Source organism: Sceloporus occidentalis, unplaced genomic scaffold (assembly GCF_023333645.1).
Source record: "Sceloporus occidentalis isolate IW3139 unplaced genomic scaffold, rSceOcc1.0.p SCAF_10, whole genome shotgun sequence".
NCBI classification, from domain to species: domain Eukaryota; kingdom Metazoa; phylum Chordata; class Lepidosauria; order Squamata; family Phrynosomatidae; genus Sceloporus; species Sceloporus occidentalis.
In genome coordinates, this window is record NW_028316990.1 from 31,547,136 (window position 1) to 31,569,671 (window position 22,536).

At 40.9% G+C, this 22,536-nt stretch overlaps 1 protein-coding gene across 1 annotated transcript in view; it reads left to right on the forward strand.

Annotated features, from left to right (window-relative positions):
- Positions 1 to 491: 491 nt before the first annotated feature.
- SEC14L5 (SEC14 like lipid binding 5) overlaps positions 492 to 22,536 on the forward strand; it is a 31,531-nt gene continuing 9,486 nt past the window's right edge. Inside the window, exons 1-7 of the mRNA XM_089539779.1 lie at positions 492 to 564; positions 11,498 to 11,635; positions 12,571 to 12,646; positions 17,529 to 17,678; positions 17,828 to 17,959; positions 20,101 to 20,229; positions 20,944 to 21,160. Of these exons, the coding sequence (XP_089395905.1) occupies positions 12,584 to 12,646; positions 17,529 to 17,678; positions 17,828 to 17,959; positions 20,101 to 20,229; positions 20,944 to 21,160 (691 nt within the window). The 5' untranslated portion in view covers positions 492 to 564; positions 11,498 to 11,635; positions 12,571 to 12,583. The remainder of the gene's footprint in view (positions 565 to 11,497; positions 11,636 to 12,570; positions 12,647 to 17,528; positions 17,679 to 17,827; positions 17,960 to 20,100; positions 20,230 to 20,943; positions 21,161 to 22,536) is intronic.

Sequence of the window (22,536 nt, forward strand, 5' to 3'; positions counted from 1 at the left end):
ATATATATGTATGTATGTGTATATATATATATATATATATATATATATATGTATATATATATATAGTCCCCAAATGGAGGATGCTGTTTGTTTATAAGAGGACACCTGCTATTCCAGTAGAAGGCCCAAGCAGGTAAGAGACGTCCATCATTATGATGGACACCTGCTAGGCCCACTCTGTGTCTGGAGGAGGCGGGCCTTTGGAGCAGGGGCGGGTCTTAAGGCCTCCCTCTGAAAGCGGTTGTCGGAAGGGGCGTGGTTTTACAGCAGGGGGCGTGGCTTAGCATTGGGGGTTTTCCCCTCAGTTGAAGGTGGGTGTGTCTTGTCCTCGAATCCGGAGCCGTTGAAGGGAGGAATGAATGGCAGGTGTGTTCTAAGGCCGCGGAGCTCTCTGATTGGCTAAAGCGCGCCGGCCGGGCTGTCTCCGCCCACCGCGCGTTTCTGCCTCTGAGTGAGGAGAATCAACGCCGAAGCGGCGGAGAAGAAGGAAGGATGGCAGAGGAGGAGGCGGTTGTCTGGGTGCCTGCGCGGCTCGCTCTCGGCTTCTTCCTCCGTGGGACTCCGGTGAGTGAGTCACTGAAGGAAGGGAGGGAGGAAGGGGACCGAGACCTCCCTTGGCCGCCTCAGACAATGGGAATTCAGGGCCAGAACCCATTTGGAGGCTTCGAGAAGGGAACCTCTAAGGGCTGCTATATAATATACTGTATATATCAATTTTATTATATTATAATAATATATATTGTAATATAATATTATATATATATATATCTTATGTTTAATATACGTATATATATATATATATTATATATATATTATATTTTAGTATATTATATATAGATTTATTATATATTGTTCATATAATGCTTATATAACGCTAATATTATATAATAAAATACTAATTATATAACATAAAATTATTATTATTATTATTTTATTATATCCCACCTTTTCCCCAATAAATATATATATATATATATTGCTAAACATATAATGTAAAGTTATTATTATTATTATTTTATTATATCCCACTTTTCTCCCAGTACATACATATATATAATGCTAAATATATACTGTAATATAAAATTATTATTATTGTTATTATTATTTTATTATATCCTCCCTTTTCCCAAAATATATATAAAAATGCTATTTGTGTAATGTAAAATTATAATAATTATTATTTTACTATATCCTGCCTTTTCCCCAATATATATATATATATAGCTAATTATATAATGTAAAATTATTATTATTATTTATTTTATTATTTCCTGCCTTTCCCCCAATATATATATATATATATATATATAATGCTAATTATATAATGTAAAATTATAATTATTTATTTTCTTATATCCCAACTTTCTCCCAATATATATATATATATATATATAATGCTAATCATTTAATGTAAAGTTATTGTTATTTTCTTACTTCCTGCCATTCTGCCATTTTAGTGCTTATTTATATGTATATGTATAATATACAATGCTTATATGTATGTGTGTGTGCATAAGTAATATATTATAGATCTAATATATATATATATATATATATATGCACATGATGTTCCTGCTGTGTGCTTTCAAGTCGTCTCTGACCTATAGCAACCCTAAGGTGAAGCGGTTTGAGGACTGGAGTATGACTCTGGAGAACAGGGTTCGAATCCCATTTGTCCATGAACTGCATTCTCTCTGCCTTGGAGGATGGCAATGGCAAATCCTCCTTGAAGATAAGAAAACCCCATGAAAGGTTCATTGTAGGGTTGCCATAAGTCAGAAATGGCTTCCAGGCCAACAACAAGGCAAATCTATTCCAGGGCAAGGTTTGTTCAGAGGAGGTTTGCCATTGCCATCCCTTGAGGCTGAGAGAGTGTGACTTCTCGCCTAAGGTCAACCCAGTGGCTTTCTGTGACCAAGTAGGGATTTGAACCTTGGTCTCCAGAGTTGTAGCATAACACTCAAAACCACTATCGTTATCATCATCATCATCCTCACCATTTTTTGGATGTGTGTGTGTGTGAACTGCCTTCAAATCGGCCTCTGTTTATGGTGATCCTATGAATGGGAGATCTCTCATGCTCTCTGTCCTCAGTAGTCTGGCAGATTCAAGGCAATGGTGGCTTCTGCTGTCTAGGGTGCATCCACACTGTATAAATAATGCACTTTGACACCACTTTTAAGCGCTGTAGCTCCTTCTCGGAATGTGTGGTTTTATACAAATGTGTGGTTTCTTCTCTGCCAAAGATTGCTGACGCCACACAAAAGTGCACATCCCAGGCGTTATGGGGATGGAGCCATGGCAGTTAAAGTGATGTCAAACTGCATTATTTCTGCAGTCTAGAACCAACCCTAGTTCTTCTACTTTCCTTCCCTCCTTCCTTAACATTGTTTTTCCTTGTGAGTCATGGTTTGCCTAAAGCAAGACAGCTTCAATTTAGTCATTTTGGCTACTAGAGGCTTGGTTTGCTCTAGGATCCATTCATTTGTCTTTTTAGCAGCATCTGGAGAACGCTTTTTCCCAGCGCCACATTGCACATGCGCTCACGCATATATGCACCCCTATTGATGAGAAGGGACTTTTCCCCTGGCTTTTTCATTCCATTTGCCAGCCTATTGCCCAGAATCTAGCCAGTTGGGTTTGGGAGATACAAACTGATGGAATGGTTTGAGGGGCCTTTGATTTTTGCCTAAAGCGCAAGTGCTGAAATGGCAAGCCCAGTTGCCTTTTGCTAAAGATGAAGTCAACAGGATGATCCATGCCTTCCCTTATCTGGGACCTTCCTGATGTGTTGGATTACAATCCCTATCATCCCCAATCAGTTTCTTTCTCCATCTGCCCCTAATTCGAAATGCTTAAGATGTGTCTCCTGCAATGCCCTTGGTAGCTGCCATCGCTCCTCCTCCCCTCTCATAAAAAATCTTACCAACTGAATTCGACATCCAAATTATTGTGATACAGCATAGAAATTGAATAAGTGAAGTGCAGGGATACTGTGCGCACATTCACAGCACATGCCTGCCTCAGAAGCGGACGTTCTTTGGAACGGACCTATGGCACAGACACAATAATGGAATGGCAGTGAGATTGAGAGCCTATTGATGGGCTTTGCCTGTTATTCAAAAGGGACACTACAGTATTGAATGCAATGCAAGGCAGCAGCAGGAGAGACTCAAAGTTGTGTGATATGTACCAGCCAAAGACGCTTTTATCCTGTTCAAATTCTGCTTTTCAGCCTCGCCTGGTAAAAGTCTGCAGCCTCAGAGGAAGGCAAGGGCAAACCCTCTCTGAACAAATCTTGCCAAGCAATCTCAATGAGAGATCCACCTTAAGGTCACTGTAAGTCAGAAACTGCTTGAAGGCACACAACAACGACAACAACAGTTTGTCTGCATTCTGTTCTCGACAATCACCACCCATTTAGTTCTGCAAACCTTACACAGAAAGCATAGTTTTCCATACTTGGTGTTTGGAGGTATACTTAATGGAAATGCGCACAACTGGTTATGAGGATGAAGCACTTCTCGGAGTCAGATGTGGTTAAAAGTATCGGCTCAGTATCCAAATTTGCTCCTATTCCTTAATCCTGTAATCGGTTAATTACATAATAAGGGCATACTTTTCTAAACACGTCTGTAGATGCAGAAGCTTATTCTTGTCAACATCGTGAAGATTAGATTACACATTTCTAAACCCAAACTGTGTAACCGTTTGCTTGTTGGTTTGTTTTCTGTTGCCAGCTTCTCTTTGGTTCCTGTTAAATGGTGTCACATACTTTAGAACGGTGGTTCTCCAATGGTGATCCTTTCATAACCCTTCCTGGGAATGTGCTCTCCCTCCTTCCTCATATACTCTTGGAGGTGGGAAATGCCATCTCCTTAGGTCCTACCTGTCACAGATTATTTATCCGTCACCTTTTGGCATGTTCATAATAATCTTGAATGCTTAGTGTTCCTGCTAATTCCCTGTCCCCTTTGCATATGAAATCACTGTATAAAATAGGATGTCATGGATATCTAAATGACCTTGTCAAAACAAAATGGGTTTTGCTTTCTGTCATGGTGAGCCCCAGGTTTCTTAGTAGAATGATTAATACAATATATGATATGAAAAGTTAAGCACCATTAATATTATAGTGGCTTGCAGCTCAATCTGTAATATTGGGTTAATTTACAATTACTCTATGAGTAATTTTATATACAGTAGAGCCTTCTCTTATGCGAGGGATCTGTTTCGAACCCCCCCACACACATCAGGGAAAAAATGCACATGCTCAAGCCTCATTGAAAACAATGTGTTATGTGCATGTGGCGCAGTGTGCATGTCATTGTTTCTCCCGCTGCACAGCTTCAGCATAAGCTGAAAGCTGTATATGGCGTGCCTGGGTATGGCATGGGCACACTGTACATATATAAAGGTATGAAACAGTACCATCTTATGTATTAAAATATGTTATCTAATTAATGTGTTATCCATTTAATGTATAGGAGCCCTGCTTGTGCAGTGGTTAAATGCTGGTCCTGCAGCCACAGTGCTGTGAGTTTGATCCCAGGGCTCCAAGGTTGGCTCAGCCTTCCATTCTTTCATAGATCAGTAAAATGCGTACCCAGCTTGTTGGAGGCAGTTGGCTTACAGTTTGTGTGCTGAGTTCCTTATAAAGTGGTATAGAAATGTACATGCTATTGCTGTGTATTTAAAGAAGCTAATAAAGTTTATTATGTTAATAAGTCAGCATTGCATACGTTTCCACCTTCCCCGTGTTGTATATTCTTTTTTGAGACATCAGAAATGTCTGCTAACTGTTGCATATTCTCATAACGGGGCACCTCTTCCTTTTCCTAACTTGCTGGATAATTCATGCGCTCCAGTACCTTTCTTTCTGCTAATCACTGCTTTGTTGCTTTGTGCCTTCAAGTTGTTTCTGACTTACGCAACCCTATCACAGGGTCTTCTTGGCAAGGTTTGTTCTTTGCCTTCTGCTGAGGCTTAGTGTGACTTTGCTCCATGTCTGAGTGGACATTCGAACCTTGGGTCTTCAGAGTTGTAGCTCAGTGCTCAAACCGCTGCGCTGCGTCGTCTTATTTCTCCGGCCATCCTCCTGGGATGAGTGGTGCTAATGGCTAGCTGGAAAAAGTCCTGCGTCTCACGATACACAACCATCCCTCCATTTCCAATTTTCCTAGTGGAGCAATAAATTGAATCTCAAGAAAGTGGTATACATGTGCAGGCTCCATGGAGCTGCTTTCTACTGAGTGAGTCCATTGAGCAGCTTTATACAGTGAGTAGCTTTTGGTTCTTACTCTGGTCTCTCATGCAGCTCTTGTCCTCATTTCAGCATCTCTCAGAATGTTGTTAGTACAAGCTTTAAAAGCCATTCCTCCCTTCTCCAGCACTAAATGTGAAGAAGAGGGGTAAAAAAAGGGAAGGCGAGTCTGCCTTCTTTTAACAAATGTTTGCCCCTGTCCACTGTGGGTTCAACCCTAGCCATTGCTGACAAGTGTCCTACAACAATCTCTCAAGTGCCTCTATCAACAAAAAGGAATCCCACCCCTGGGTTGCCCTTATTGGAAGCAACGATGTAGGATCTTTAGGAGAGGCTACCTAACTCTGTAGCGGCTCCAAAATAATTATAACCAATTGAAGAATTTATCCTTCCTGAGTTTTCTAGGAAGGAGTTAATTCTGGAGAGAGTCTGTTTGTGACATTATTCCTACTTAGCAAGGGGGAAATTACCCTGCCGGTGAATTGAGGAGCCTGACACTTAGGGTAAAAGATACAGCTAATCCGGCCCCGCGATTTGACTTTCATAAATTTGGTTGCTTTAAATAGCTGTTGGCTGTCATAGGATAAAGCTACACTCATACAGTCTCCCCTCAGAGAAACTTAATTCTTGTTCTTTAAAAGTGGCAGACCTTTTATGTAGCCTTCTGAGAGTCCTTTTAGAATAGAGTTGCTAATAATGATGATGATGATGATGATGATGCCTGGGAGGGTGTTTACTCTCCTACTTGTTCCACTTGCCTTATGGATTGTTACCTCAAGAGTCGCCTTTCAGACTGAGTTCACTGTCAAACTAAGTTATAGCTTCTCCTCTGGGCAGTAAAGAGGGAGAGATTTCCAGAGAAGCAATGGTTACAGCAGGCATGGAGAACATGGGGTCCCTGAAATATTATGAGATTACGGTTTTTAGCAGCTCTAGTCTTCAGAGCCTGTGATAAGAGCTGGTTGGAGTTTAAGTCTAATAGCCCCTAGAGGCCACATGTTCCCCATGTGTCGATGTGTTAGAGTGTTATGCCATTTGGCCTTCACTGTTCACCTGCTTTTTCTTTGTATATTTGTTTATATATACACTCATCCCTCCATATTTGTGGATTTGATTATTCATGGATTTGATTAATATGTTCTGTCTAGCAATATCTAGGTCCTCCAGTGCAACTCTGTGGTCAGTTTTAACTAAAAGTTGCACTGAAAGACCTAGAGGTTCCTAGAGAGAATATTCTTCTAGCCGTTGTAGCTCCTCCAATTTAGTTCTATGGTCAGTGTCTGTCGGATGTTGACCACAGAGTTGCGCTGGAGGACCTAGAGATTCCCAGAGAGGTGTCCTCTCAAGTAAAAAATTGTGTTTTTGTTATTTGTGGCTTTTCCATATTCACGGGAGTCTTGTGCCCCTAACCCTAGCGCATATGGAGCGACAACTGAACATGTTTATATATACATGTTATGTCTAATAACAGGGACATGTGTATATGCAGTCTGTCTGCCACTTTTGTGATCTGTTCAAGTGCTCTAGTCCACACAAGCTTATACACAACGCATCTGTTAGTTTTGATGGTCCCGTAGACTTTTGTCGTCCTTTTACTTTGTTGTTTGTTTTCCACAGTTGCTCTTTACCTCTGGCTACCGCTATGGGTAGCCACAGAGTAAATTTGCTGGCTGCGTGTCATGTATAGAAGGAATTGGCAACCTTAAAGCTTCTGAGGATAGATGGGGCTGGTGGCAATCAGACGGAAGAATGCATATTTGTAGAAGATGAAGAACTGAATATAAAACTTAGTATTTTGGGAACATAGGCTACAGGATTAGTTTGGAAGTGGGTACATAATTCTGCTGACTAGGCAGCATTGATTCGGAGCTCATGCCGGGTCGGCTTAGTGTCAGTCAGTCACACTGAGCAGGCTTAAGAAGTGTCATGGCAAAATAAATGCCTGAAACTGCCCAAGGCCTAGCAGTGAGGTTAAATGAGTACATTGGCCAAGATCCGATACACTTTTAATGGAGCATAAACATATGCCGGGATAGTTGTACCAGATCCCACAGCTGTGCAACGGGTAGCACTTTGGCTTACCTGTTGCACAACAATGGGTTGCCTCTCCACCCTCCAAACAAAAGTATGGGGCAGGATTGTATGTGCGCTTGGTGAAACAGTTGGTTTGCAGGGGGGACCTCTGCTTATGCGTGTTTGTGATGAAACAGATTTGCTTGTGCAACTATTGTAATGATAGGGTAGTGCCCCAGAAGGATCAGGGCCTTACATTGGTGGGGTTCCCACTTGCTCTTGGGTTGTAGGCAGTGTGGGCCTTGTAAATGATTTTAAATAACAGGCTTATGTAACCATAAGGGCCAAAACGCGGGAGAGGGGTGCTTGTTTGGGGAAGATTAGCTTTGCCTTTTAGATGTGTGAAGATGGAGGAAGACTTAGTCATAAGCCATGGGGAAGCAGAGATTGGGAGTAAAGCTTTTAGGATGCTGACAAGCGACTGGCGAGCTCAAATGGTTTTTTGTCACAAAGTAAATTGGCAATTGTGTGTGTGTTTTTAAAAAGAGAACTTTTGCAGCGATGTTTATTCTAATGCCCTTTGTAGTGCCTAACAATGTGCAAATCTGACTTTTAAACCTAAAATTTCAGGATAAAAACCAGTGGTTTCTGTGCCCAGATCTAACTGATATCTCTGCCGAAGATGTCAAGGCAGGAGGTTTCAAACTTCTTTTAGAGGGAATATCTCCCATATTGAAGTGTCTACCAAGGAACCTGTCTGCAATGGATTCTGGGAGTGTTGCTGTCAGTCTTGCTGAACTGAGCCCTTCTCATGGTAAATAGGAGATCTGGGGGCACACTGATTTCTGGATTACATCACTTGGGGATGCATGGGAGGGCAAATATAATTGAATGAATACTTGTCCATGACCCTCCCAAAAACTTAAGAAACCAACATGTTATGGGGAACGTTTGGATAAACCCTGAATATGCAGGATCTTATGTGAATGGTTGATCTACACTTGCATGCTAGAGTCAAATATTCCCACTAGAGATGTGCCTTCTTATCTGCTGTTTTCTAGGAATGGAGGTCTAAATCCAAGTGAAAGCCTGAAAGGTCAACACTTATGTAAGTGCCACTGATTCAGTAGATCTGTTTTCACTGGGGCTGTGAATTAGATTTTGGTCTAGGCTTTAGAGCGTGAACTAGAAACCACCACAACTCCCCTGCATCTGTACATTGCACAAGAATAGATTTTTGTGGGCTTTTCGGGCTATGTGGCCATGTTCTAGAAGAGGTTATTCCTGATGTTTTGCCAGCATCTATGGCTGGCATCTTTAGAGAAACTAACTGAGGAGCCCCTGGTAATTCTCTGAAGATGCCAGCCACAGATGCTGGCGAAACATCAGGAATAAACTCTTCTAGAACATGGCCACATAGCCCGAAAAGCCCACAGAAATCTATAGATGCTGGCCGTGAAAGCCTTCAACTTCACATTGCACAAGAAGCTTGTGGCCATTAGTGATCTCACTGAGGAGCCCCTGGTAATCTTCCAAGGAACTTCCAAGGCTTCCATGGAACACAGTTTAAAATTAATGAACTAAGCCTTGGTTACTAATGGAAGATTTTGAGTGGCAAAGGAATATGATGTTTTAAAATCTCTTGTGACCTATTCTACTAACTTAAAAAGCAAAATAATCCTTTCCAGACTGAGAAATCGAGCAGCCAGTGATTTACAGATGATAACATAATTGACTGTTAATCTATGGAAAGATGGGTGTTTTTGTTCCCTGTTGGGTTTTTCATGTCCATAAGCTTTAGATAAAGCCTAGATGAAGCTTTAGATAGTACTTGGGAGTACAGTGGTACCCCGGGATACGAATTGATCGCGTTACGAAATTTCCGGGGTACGAAAAAGTTAGATTGGAAAAAACTGTTCCGGGTAACGAAAGATTTTTCGGGTTACGAAATTCATTTCGGCACGAAATTTAAATGCGAAGCGCGGCTAGTGGCTTTCCAGCGCTAACGGAAAGCCTTTTCGGGTTGCGAAATGTATCGGGTTACGAACGGCGCCGCGGAACGAATTAATTTCGTAACCCGAGGTAGCACTGTAATTCAGTACAGAAAGACAGTCTTCCTCAAAGCAAACAGTCTGGTCCCCAAACTGTCCAAAGCAGGTTTTATAGTAGAAAATCTGAGGCCTAATCATTAACATAGAAAGCTGCCTTATTCTGAATCATATCAACTAGTTCATCTAGTTCAGTGCTGTTTACACTGACTGGCAGTTGCTCTCATGCAGGATTATTTTGTAGATCTACCTAGAGATGCTGGGGATTTAACCTGGAACCTTCTGAATGCAAAGCATGTGCTGTATTCTGAGCTACAATGAAGCCATTGATGTGGAGTGGCTTATCTCAGCTATTTTGTTGGCTCCAACCAAGCATTACGATCCGCTTTTTGAGGAGATTTGCACGGGTTGAGTTGAAACAGCTACAGCTGTGAAAGATGGTGCTTCACTCCATTGGCTTCCCGGGTGGGTTGCATTCATTTCATTCTGTTGTTTATGATCATTCATGTGCAAATTGGGTCTAGGAAGTCATAGCAAAGCTGGCCCATTTAGAGTTGCAACCCCTTGGGTTTTCTGTAAGACTACCCTGATAGTTCGGTGGATTCTTGAATTATATCTGGATTTTTGAGCCAAGAAATAGCTAGCTGTTGTCAATGTAATTGCTTCTGCTTTGATTAAAGAAATTCAACTTTGGTCAAATAGCCCTTTTCTCTTCAGGTCTAGGGCAATGGAAATTAAGCTGAATATGTATTTTTATTCATAGTACCGATTAGCTATAAAGTACTGGTTAACATGATGTAGTAGTTTGAGCATTGGGCTATGACTTTGGAGACCAAGGTTTGAATTCCTGCTCAGTTATGGGACCCCATTGGGTGACCCAAGGTTTGAAGCTGGTTTCTTTCAATAACTTATAGTCAAAGCTAACTATTGTTTTCAAGGTATGGAGAAAAGTCTTCTTTCCACATCTCTTGGTGGTGGCTTTCCCTTGCCAGGCCTGTCCAGGCCACAAGGGAGTTTTCCTTGGCTTGGGAGTATATTATAATCACCAGGCCTGATGAAACAAGATGTTTGTGACCAATGAAAATAGGATTCTTCTCATCTGCATAGATGGTAAATTGAGTATTCCTAAAATTCTGTATTGATATGCAACAACAACCATCATATACAACAACCATATCATGGAGGGTAACTCATTCAGTGAATTTGCCACCATTCGTAAATATCAATTGTGTGTGTGAGAAAGGAGATTGCTAGCATGGTGTAGTGATTTGAGCATTGGACCACAACTCTGGAGAACAGAGAACCTGCTTAGGCATGGAAAGCCACTGGGTGACCTTGGGTGAATCACATACTCTCAGCCCTCGAAAACCCCATGATAGGTTTTCCTTACATCTGTCATAATTAAATAATAATAAATAATAATTTGTTTTATTTATATACCGCTCTTCCAAAGATCATAGCGGTGAACAGCAAGTAAGCTAATGAGCAAGTAAGCTAATTTGCCCCCAACAGTCTGGGTACTCATTTTAGCTCCCTCCTCGGAAGGATGGAAGCCTGAGTCGAGCTTGGGCCCTTTTGCTGGTCTTGAACTCGCAACCTTGTGGTTTGGAGTGAATGGCTGCAGTACAGGCATTTAACCACTGCGCCACCAGGGCATAAGATAGAAGTGACTTCAAGGCACACAGCAACAACAGGTATGAGAAAGAGGGCTCTGTATGTGATATCTAGAACCAAAATATGACATTATCTGGGAACAGTTCTTATGAATCCCCCCTCTATAAACTATATAAACTTATATAAATTATGTACTTTTTCTGTTTTATTCCTGGGTAGACTGACAATTCTATTGTATCTTTCCAGCAATTCGGCAAACACTGATTCATGTTGTTTCGAATGGCTGTCTTTTAGAACTCTGATCCTGCTGATGAAGAAGATGGTATTAATTTCTTAGATCAGGTCAGCAAGTGCAAAGTGAAGACCACAGTTTAAATCTGTTTTGCAGCTGGTATACTTCCACTGTGCTAGCACTTACCTCAGATGCTTCCAGGTATCACAATTACAGCGTTATGTTGTGGCTCGGATGGCGGTTACATGATACCAGCAAAGCTTTCTGCAGCTTAACTCCATCCTGTTAGAGCTCACCAATGCTGGTTTTATATGTTGTGTCTTTTAGATATACCTATCACTCTTGTACCAGTGATAACATTAATCCGGTTCGGAACAATTCCCAGATGGCTGCTTAGTGGACTTGAAGTACTTGAAGACAAGTTCTGGAAACTGTGGACTGATGCAAACAATTTCAAAATCTCAGGTATATTTCAGTTTGCTTGTTGCCTATTTTTTCACCCTTCACTTCACTTGAGATCTTAATCGCAGTGCTTCATTTAACAACAGTAAATCACTTTCAGAGGAAAAATGGTGCATCCAAATACCTCTTAACATTTTCATCTTCACCTTCCACCTGTGACTCAAACTTTTGTTGGTTCATTGTCCCAGTGTTGAATTCTGACTTTAGGTAGTAACTATAGTCATGAGATCTGGGCCTTTTCAGCACTAGAATGTAAAAGGAGTTTAGCCTATTGGCATTCTTAAGCTTTTAGAACGAATCGCGGAGGCAGCACATCCTACAGAGTTTGCAGAAGGCAACTCAATGACATTTATAAGAGTGGGTTTATTATTTTTCAGGATTCTTGTTTTTGGTATGTGTGTGCAGGTTAAAAGGAGGAGGAGAAATTCCAGTGGTTTAGATAAATGGGACTGCAATGGTGGGTGTTATAAATCCCACAAAGCATTTTTTGTTCACTGCAAGGTAACCAGTGAGGGCTGAGTCACTTGTGAGAATGGTGTAATTTTCTCAACTATATGCCTAGAACATTTTGTGAAATAAGCTGTCTTCTGTTTGGATTTTCTTTTCTTTATATTGTTAAGAATCAGATTAGTCAGCACAGTTGGATACAGCTGTGAATGCATATGGTTTAAAGCAGCCTTTAACATCAAAAATATTTGTCTCAGCATGGCAACACAATGACATCAAATGCCAGATGAAAGATGTGGTACCTCCAGAATTTCCTGGGTATCCATATTAGGAGTCCAGCCCATACATATATATTTGAACCTTTGTTTCTGTCTTCTAGTTGTGAGCTCCAAGTGAAGAATAGCAGTTGTATTGCAAGCCAGAATTGAGGCAGTGAGGCTAACTGTGTAAAGTTGGGTTACTTAAAAAGCTGCTGTGCTCTTTTACTGCAGGTGTAAAGTAAAAATGGTGCAGAAATATCAGTCTCCTGTTAGAGTCTACAAATATCCCTTTGAGCTCGTCATGGCGGTAAGCGTTTAGTCTTTCTACTTCTCTCTTCTTTTTCCTAGGTGTTGCACTCCACCGAGTTAGAAAGCCTCTGATTTTTGTGTGATATCCAGTGCTAAAATAATAGGTTTGCAAAACAAGAAATGTTTTCCTCTCTGGCGTTTTGACTGAAATGTCTGTAGTATCAAACTACGATCAGTTCCTTTCCATTACATGCCAAAATTTCATATCCTTCCATCAGAAATCAGCAGTTCCGTAGCTCAGTGATGCTGAACTGATTTGTGATTGATCTACATTGATTGTCAGAAATGAATGTAAAAAGGTAAGTACAAACTGATTTCAGTCTCTTGCCTTTGTATAGATCCTGTGAACATTGTGACCTTTGAAATCTTCCTACTTCTTCCATATTGGATTTTTTTCAGATTCAGCGGGGAAATGTTGTGTCGATTGTTGATGAATCCAGAGTAGTTGTGATTTTAAACAACTCTCCTGCTTAAGCAGAATAAACAATACCTCCCTACATCTCTCTGCCCCCAACCTCTACCTGGCCTTGGGCCTGGCACCATGTTTGTGCCATTTGAACAAGAAGTTTCAGTGTTCTGCCTCTGTCCCTTCTAAACATTTGTTGTCTGAAAATAGCTTTGTATTTTGCAGCTTGCTGCGGATCTTGTTGGGAAATTAGGTTGGGAGGAGGACGTTGATGAATCTCTTGTAAAGACTAGTGTAGCTAAGTCTGCTCTGCTTATGTCATCTATCTTCTGTACCAGATTGATCTGACTTGCTTCAGTGCGTCTGGGAGAAGCTACACACACTCCTGCGTCCCTTGTGAATTGTGACTTATGGCTGTTGGCATTGGGGAGTTTTGTCTGTGGAGCTGGCTCCTTTGACATTCCCCGCAAACCGCAGTTCAGGCAGAGAGGCAGACAGGCATATCAGATCTCATTTCATGTGCAGGATTTTGGATAGGAAGACCAGTTGTCATTGCAGTGGATGTATCTAGGTACATATCACTTTTTCCAGTGGTTGTGCCTGTTCTGTCCTCCGTCTTCAGAACGCTGGCAGTACTGAACAGAAAGGCACTCACAAATGGAACAAACACCTATGTGCACTTCAGCTTCATTGGGCTTTAATTTTGTAGGGATCACACAGATGGCTGATGTCAGCTGCTTGTCAGCAAACTGCCGGCAAATAAAGGAGAGCTGCCTCTAGATAAATCTGTTGTATGTTGTTTTTTTTTAACAGATCTCCTAAAGGCTAAACAATGCATTTGTGTTTTGTGTGATTTCATTCCATTTCATTTCAGGGAGCTTCTCTGTTTAACTGAACTTGTGGAACCTAGAAATTGAGGTTTTGTAGACTATACGCCTTTCTTAAATTGTCCAGAAGTGTTTTGATTTACTGCTATACATTTGTAGTTTTACTGAAGATATGGTATGATTTATTCAAAGTCATTTTTTGTACTCTGGCAAAAAGGATAATGAAAAGGTGGGATTGACTGCATCTTCTGAATCCTGATCTAGCATTTTAATCAAATGAAGTTGTATGTTTAGTGTAAATCCAAGAGCTTTTAAGAAAATATTGTGTAGCCTGTCTCAAGACAGCAAGATTACAAAATGGTTGTGGTTTATAGGAAGGTGGAAGTGAGCCCAGATGAAACATAAGTCTCTTCTGCTCTAAAGTGAACAGTTAAGTATAAATATAACACTTGGATATCTCATTTTATGGCAAGGTGGTCTTAGAGCAGTGGTTCCCAACCTTTTCTACGCTCCACACCCCTAGGAAATGTTTGATTAATGTTCGCACCCCCTACAAAAGTAATATCACATTTGAAGATGAAGAAATCTAATTTTTGAACTACAGATTGAACCACATTCAATACTGCAGGAGAATAGACTGAACTTTTAAAGAAAGCTTTTAACTCGGCGCAACCCCTGCCTTAGAGCATTTAATACAGCTGTGAAGTAAGAGCATATACCATATATACTCTACTATAAGTTGTTATTATTATTATTATTATTAACCTTTATTTATAAAGCGCTGTAAATTTAAAGTTGACCTGTAAAGTTGACCTCATGTATAAGTCAAGGACAGGTTTTGGGGCCAAAATTATGGATTTGGACGTGACTCGTATATAAGTCAAGGGGCATGTAACAAAAGATCTAAACCAAAGGACAATATTGTCAAAGAACTGACATAACTATGGCCTGTTACAGACTGCCAAAATAAAGCTGCTTCGGGTCTCTTTGGAGGTATGCTGTTTAAATGATGTATGCATCCTAAGAATCCGGAAGCTGCACCAAAGCTACCCTCCAGTGCTTAGGAATGGAGTGTGGCTTTGGCATGACCTCCGGATTCTTAGGACCCATGCATCATTTAAATAGCATACCTCCAAAGAGACCCGAAGCAGCTTTATTTTGGCAGTCTGTAACAGGCCAAAGATAACCAGAGCCACTTTGTTTTAGTTTGGAATCAACCATTGTCATGCCAGGATAAACAACAGATGATTAAAATTTAAAATGACTTCACTGGCTACTGGTCTTGTTTGCACAATTCAGAGTGCTGTTTTTGGCCTATAAAACTCATACTGTGTTCTTCCATATGAGCCTGCCTGGGCTTTGAGTTCTTCAGGGAAGGCCCTTCTCTTGGTCCTGCAACTTTCATAGGCACATCTGATGGCAATGTGGGAGTAGGCCTTTATGGTGGCTCCTTCCAGTCTCTAGAAGTCCCTTCTTAGGGTGGCTAGAATGGCCCTTTCCCTATTGTCCTTCTATTGGCAGGTGAAGGCTTTTTGAGTTAGGAACTGTTTATTAGGAAAGGGCTTTTAACAGTGTACTGTACTGTACTTGTTTCTTTATTTTTAACTGATGGGTTTAAATTGTTTTTAAATCTATTGACTTTAATGAACCTACAGGTAACCTTTGTATGATATTACTGATAACATGCTTTTGTCTGTATGTGTTTTTAAGTTTTGTAAGCCACCTTGAGCCCTTGTTCTCAAGGTGGGATATAAATAGATGAAGTCATTAGTAAAAACAACGAGTTCTAAAGAAGATTATAATAACAGCTGTGAGCAAGAATGGTGAAAATCGGCAACTATGGTTCTGAGTGAAGTTAATGATGGAGCAGGAAACGGTTACAGAGAAAGCTTTAGCGTTTGCTCAGTACAGTCTTTTTTGGATTGGCATTTGCAACTCTCCTGTGCATTTCTGATACTTTGCTTTTCACCACATGTTTTGCCACTTGTGCATCATGTGCTGTGATGTCTCAGTATGATTGTAGAAACTCTGTAAGCTCGTGAACTGTATCTTAGGGAGATCTGGAGAAACAGTTGGGCAGGCATGTGAGTGCCTTGTGGTATTATGCAGATGCTTTTGCTCACAATGAAATGAGGCTTAATTCGCATAGAAGTGGTTTGGGGCAAATATATTCCCCCAGAGGATTGGAACGCACTTTAAAGGGAAGCAGCTCATGAATTATTTACTCATTTCACTTGTCTTCCTTATAAATAGTGCATTGCAAATGTTAAAAATTAGAATGAGATGAATTTGCAAAACAAAATGAATTTAGAAAACAGTAGCAATATTTTATAATTAATATACCGTCAGTAGAAATGGAATGAAAAGAATTTTAAAAGTGGCATTTTAAGTGTACCGTCAGTAAAAATGAAGCTCTCCCAGCAATAAATTTCAGCAGCATTGTTAATCAAGAACATACTCCATAAATAATTGAGATGCCATGTTCACTGCCAGACTACGTCTGGTGAGGCATTCTTTCCAGATAGACAACTGTACTTTAAAAGTGGTGCCCATTATGATTGTATATAAGCACCTTGCTCTTTCCATTGGGCTGAGTTATTTAATGGTGTTACAGGATTAGTTTCCCCATCCTGATCTTGGCAAGACCCCTGACACCGTACTGATGAAACCTATGCAGAGATGTCACAGTATTTAGGCCAAATATAATCCAGTTTCTTGCAATGGCCACTTCATCATATAGAGACCCAGGAGGCAGCAATGGTTCAATTTAAAGTTTCTCAAGTCAAATTTTAACTCGGATAGGCAGAGTGTGGCAGTAAAGAAGCCTTTGCTTTCCCAAACTGTGCATTCATTAGTCTCCCTACAGCAAAGGGAGTAGTTTCTTAGCAGCTGGAGTCCCTTTGAAGCAATCCGAAGGCTGCGGCTCATTTGAGAGGTTTCTGGAGAACAGCTGAAGCGGTTGGACAGAGCTCTGAATGTCCCTGTCCAAATGACAAAGTCATCCCCAGTGACAAGTGGCTTACCATATCTTTGGATGGTGATGCACAAGAAATGACTGTAGGCTCTCCAAGCCACATAGGAAATATATCTGCAGTGGCACTTGACAGTTCATGGTTTGTGAATGTACTGTTGCTTAGGGGTGCCTTGATAAGATGCATTCTCTGACATTACAAGCTTGGCTCGGAGTATTCATTGGTCCTTTCTTATGTTATTTCTAGCAGTACTCTAACTGAACGTGCAGAAAGTTTGAATCCCTTCTTGATTTTAATGTTAGCTGGGTTGCTTTGGATTAGTTTTCATCTATAACAGGGCGGTTGTAAGGTTAACTGCAATGCTGAGCTCTTCAAGTGAAGGCTGGATGAAAATGAGACAACTAAATTAAGTAACAGTTAATAAGCTGTAATGTTCTGTTTTGCTGACTTGTATTTCAGACCTACCAAATTGCTTTCTCAGTTATGCCTCACACTGGAGGGCAGAGGGAAAGTTAATAACACTTTGTATTGTTATCGTTTTTATTAGGTTTCCTTATGATCATGTTCTTCATATAAATCCCTTCCATGCAGCGATGTTTGGGCATGGAAATATTTAATCTACAGCAGCAGCAGAAAAGGACAGTCTGTAAAGCAGTGACTGTCTCTGTTTTTTAGGCTTATGAAAAACGCTTTCCCACTTGCCCTGAGATCCCTGTTTTCTTGGGTAGTGAGATCCTTCGGGAATCCAAGAGCGACGACGGAGCCATTCATATCACTGAACGAAATTGTAAATTGAATGTGGATGTGCCTCGGTTGCTGAAGAAGGTAGGAGCTATGATTTCTCATAGACATACTCTTGACCTTGCTTTTGCCTTGTTGGACCTCAGTAAAGTTTGAATACACTAGAAGATCTAACTATTTCTTCCTTGTGCATTATGTTCTCTCACATGCTATTCTTGTTTTCCTTTTTTCAGATTGCTGGAGTGGAGTTTGTCTTTTTCATACAGAAAAACACAGTGAATTGGAAGGAGAGAACTCTTCTTATTGAAGCTCATAATGAGACATTTGCCAGTCGCGTCACTGTGCTGGAGACATGTAGCTACTCAGTAAGCGTCCCTCTACCAGATTTGCCTTAAAAATTAAATTAAATTTAAAATTAGAGAGAGAATTTACTTTTTTAAATTTACTTTGTTTCTTACAAATCAATTCGTAAGGAACTTTATGGAACACCTGGACTGTAAGGAACCTCCAAAAACAGAAACGATTACTTCAGTAAATCAAGGGAAAGTTTGTTTCCTCTAGTCCTCAAAAATGTCAAAGAAACACATAAAGCATCAATTCCTGCAAAAAGAACTGAAGGGGGGAAAAAACCCTAAACCTAGGACTTCGAATGATCTGTTACTGTGGTTCTTAGGCATCCGATGTGCAGTTTTATCCGTGTGTGCCAGCGACCAGTACCATATTTATGTCCACTGGCTACAATGATTTCCTTCTTTCTTTCCTGGAAAGCTGCTGCAGACTGACAGCCGATGACTAATGCACCAGTGCCAGTGTATGGCACATTACTTTGAGTGGCATTGCTGTAGTTAGTCTTACATAAAACATCTACCTTATATAGCCTTTAAATATACAGTGGGGATTTTTTTTTTGGTGGAAAGGGGTAAGTGTGTCAACATTTTGTTTGCAGATATACACATGCACAACATTTTAAAATATAATTACAGAGTACTTTAGAACTCCTTGTACTCATTGAAGCAGCAGGTACAACTTGGGTGAATCCAGTTCCTAGCTTACCAGCCCCACTTTCCTTTTGTTTGTTATACGTGCTTCAGCCCCACCATGATGTACTGTGGAAGCTATACTAATAAGGGTGCATCATCCGCCACATAAGACCATTTCTAATTTAACAGAGGTTTACTGCTTTATTGTGTCTGTGACATTTAAGAGTAGCTGTGTCCATCTCTGGAAGCAATGTAATACCCTTTTCTGTGTGGTAAACAAAAGCCCAGATTGTGTTACTCACCTGCTTTATTGGAGGCTATTCAAGAGTGCTGCTTCTTGAAAGCTGAGAAGCTTGGAAATATTGCTGCTTTCGTGACCTTTGTGATTAAAATCCTCAGGTCTCTTAAATTTCACTGTGTCCCTAGAGCCCTGGTGTTGCGTGTGGCCGCTCTAAAGCACTTTATTCTACTGTCACTTTAGTTCTGTCTCAGGTGTTGCCTGAGCGGACAATGAGACATGAAGGTAGCAGACCTGTGTCTTCAAATGTAGGTCATTGCCAGACAGCTGTAAAGCTGGGTTGGTGGTGTCAAGTTGAGAGATGGTGGGTCAGATGTAATTCTGAATCTTTCCATCTATCACTTTCCCCTCCATATTATTTTTCTGTCAGGAAGACTTTTTTCCCATCTTGGAACTTGGCTAAAGGAGAATATTCTAAGGAACGCACAAGAAGAATCTTTTGCCTGTAGTTCTTTTATTGTGAATTGTGCCCTCCCCTCTGCCTTACAGCTAGTCAGTACATTTGATGGAAATAATTTCCTTCCCTCTATGACATCTACTTCTGGCCATAGAGATAGTCCAGGGAGCCCAGCATTGTGGCACAGTCCATGCAGGTGATCTTGGGTTCTTCCCCTGTTACTCATTGCTCCTAATTCTTGGTATGTTCTAGCATAACTTCCAGCTCCTTGAATTCTGAGTAGTTATAACATGAAATGGTGCAAGACTTTATGTCTCAGTGTCCTGTTAGGCAAAAAAGGAGAAATGGGGTAATTTTATAGAGCCTGACTACACTTCCTGAGTTATCGACTTGAGTTTTGTTCCATGCATTCCATGTTATTCAATGTCCGCATCCTCCACCCCTTGTATTTTGATTCACAATCCTGTGTCTATTAGTACTGGGTGGAAAGGGTCTCTACTCTCTTATTGCAATGATTGTAACAAGAGTAACTACCCCACTCCATCATCTGAAATGTAAGGGAAGGTTAGTGCTTTGAGGAAAAGGGCTGAGTGAGCAGGTAGCGATGTTGAACAGTAAAAATATCTACATACAGTAAACCACTTTTAAACACTGGAAGCTTTACAGATACTTAGTCTCAAAAACATGAATAATTATTCTTCCAACTGTCCAATTTTCTTAGAAGGACAGCAGCCAGGAAGGTACATTTGGGAACTGATTTTCTTTTTGCTTCTATCATGAACAGTCTGTTGTGCTAGTTCTTATTGTGCTTTGTCTTATCTCTGGGGTTAGGTCCACCCTGAGAATGAAAACTGGACATGCTTTGAACAGTCTGCATCTCTTGACATCAAATCATTCTTTGGCTTTGAAAACACAGTGGAGAAAGTTGCAATGAAACAATATACAGCCAACATCAAGCGGGTGAGCTTTGTGCCATGCCTTTGTAAACTGCAGCAGGTCACTTTAAATCATTTTATATCAGCCTCCTATTTAATTATTTGACAGCTAGGAACCCCATCTAGGCAAGTTAATGGAATTCTGTCAAGCTGAGTAAGTGTATTGATGGGGTGGACAAGTCCTGTATAGCTGGCCAGTTTGTTTTGTCTTGGTAGTGCAGAGAAAAGTAAGCACTTTCTTTTTTGCTCAACACAGACATGCTACTCATGTGTGCAGCAGAATCACACACACAGGAAATCACTCCATCTCTGTATTGCTAGCTTGCATGGCTCCCATGCTGACTGAGGAAGAAAGAAGACCCTTTCATATATGAAGAAGAGGAAAACTGCAGTCTCCTAACCGGTGTCTTCCTGGCCAGTACAGACACGTACATTGCTTTGCTGGCTAAGAAGAGGGCAAACCTCTTCCTTTGCAGCCTGTATGAAATATGCAACAGTCTAATGAGGGAGGAATAGAGTAATTTAATTCTCTCTGCCTGCCCTTTGCATTTTTGTGTTGGCTGCTGGGGAAGGCAGGGCCCATCCTCAGTGTTCAGCACTGAAACCAAGTTTGCTAGAAAAGAAGGGACATTCTGTGTTTGTTGATGTAAAGTTCTTATGTGTAGCATCTTTCCTTTGAGCTCTGTACAGTATAAGCTGTGGAAGTAGGTTACAGATTTAATAAAGAATTCAATTTCAGGGCAAAGAAGTGATAGAACATTATCTGAAGGAACTGATTTCCCAAGGTATCACTTTTATTCCCCGGTGGACTCCTCCAGCAGTCAGGGGGAAACTGGATCAGAGGACTCCATCAAGATGCAGTAGTAGCACAATACCAGCAGAATCCCACACACATGGAAGTGATAAAGAACAACGAGGCAATGCCTGTCCTTCTGTGGAGGCATCCACTCCTGATGGTATGTGCTTATAAGCCAGCTGGCAAATCCTTGGCATCTTGCTAGAATGCTCTTAGCATTTTATCAGTTTGAACCTTGAGCAGATGCCACAACTTACTGTCTTTCCTTTTTTCATACTGAATGTATTGTTTGCAATCCTGTCTCTCAAATAGCTAGATTCTGGATCATTTGGGAGAGCCTCGCATTGACTATTAGATTCCTACAGCCTGGCAGCTGGGTTTCCTGAGGCAGTTCATCACTCTTCTAGTCTTTTTGTAAAGTATTGTGTATGAAAGCAATACCAAAAATAAATCATATTGCTGTCTCATGTAGAGCTGACCTAGAATATCCCTTCCTTTCGTTCTCCCTTCCTCTTGTCTGTTCGCTTTTGTTCCCATTTGCTTCCAACACAGCTGCAGTTCCCATGACACTCCCCTCCTGGTACGGAGTTCTTTTTACTAGCGTCTGGCTGCACATGCCTGCAGGTGCACATCTGCTTCTCTGTTCCAAATGCTAGCTGCCGAGAGCCCTTTCTGCTTCCCCATTGTTCCAGTGGGCTGCACTCTTAGATCCAGAGGCTTCCCACATAGTGGAGGTTTGTGTTTTGCCCCAAAAGTCTCCTTCATGAGCACTGATGTAATAGCATTTTCCCTTTCAGCCTTGTGCTGATGGCATATGTTAAAGGAGTATATTTCATAGATTATCCTTCCCACTACAGTTGGACTAGCTATTTTATATTATTATCATTCGTAGTTATACTATATACTTATATGAATGTGATAACCTGTCCCAGTCCTTAGCTTCAATAGAAATTATTGCATCATGTGATTTTATGTCTCAGGCTACTCAAAGGGCAGAGATCGGTAAAGTGCAGCCTTTGGGCCACAATCACCCCTGAATTTTCCAGCTTCAAACTCCTTCCTTGTCCCCGCAAAAAGTAGTTAGTGGATCCTACACATGGAAAATCGGCCTCTCAACCCACTAAAGTTGCCTTGACTTAAGGCTTTTTACAGCAGTTGGGTTGCATTTGTGTGTGTGTCTCCGTTAAAGAGCTCACAAAACACACTGAGGTATACAAGGTGAAGAACAGAATGTTAAAATATCAAGTTTAACAATAACAGTCTCCTCTTAACAAAGTGCTTCTAAAGCTATCTGATGTTGGGGATTGACAATTACTGCTGAGGGATTAGCACCATATTTCTGCCCCCTTGAAACAATTGTTTCTTTCCTTCCTGGACCCTCTCCAGGGATCAGTACCTAATGGCTCAGGGAGAAGCACAGGTCCACGGACCACTATTTTGAGTAGTACTCTTATGGTAATGGAGGACAGGAGCAGCAGAACGGACAGCTCTCAACTGATTGAGAGATCAGATGTGTACTCCTGTCTTTATCTGCTT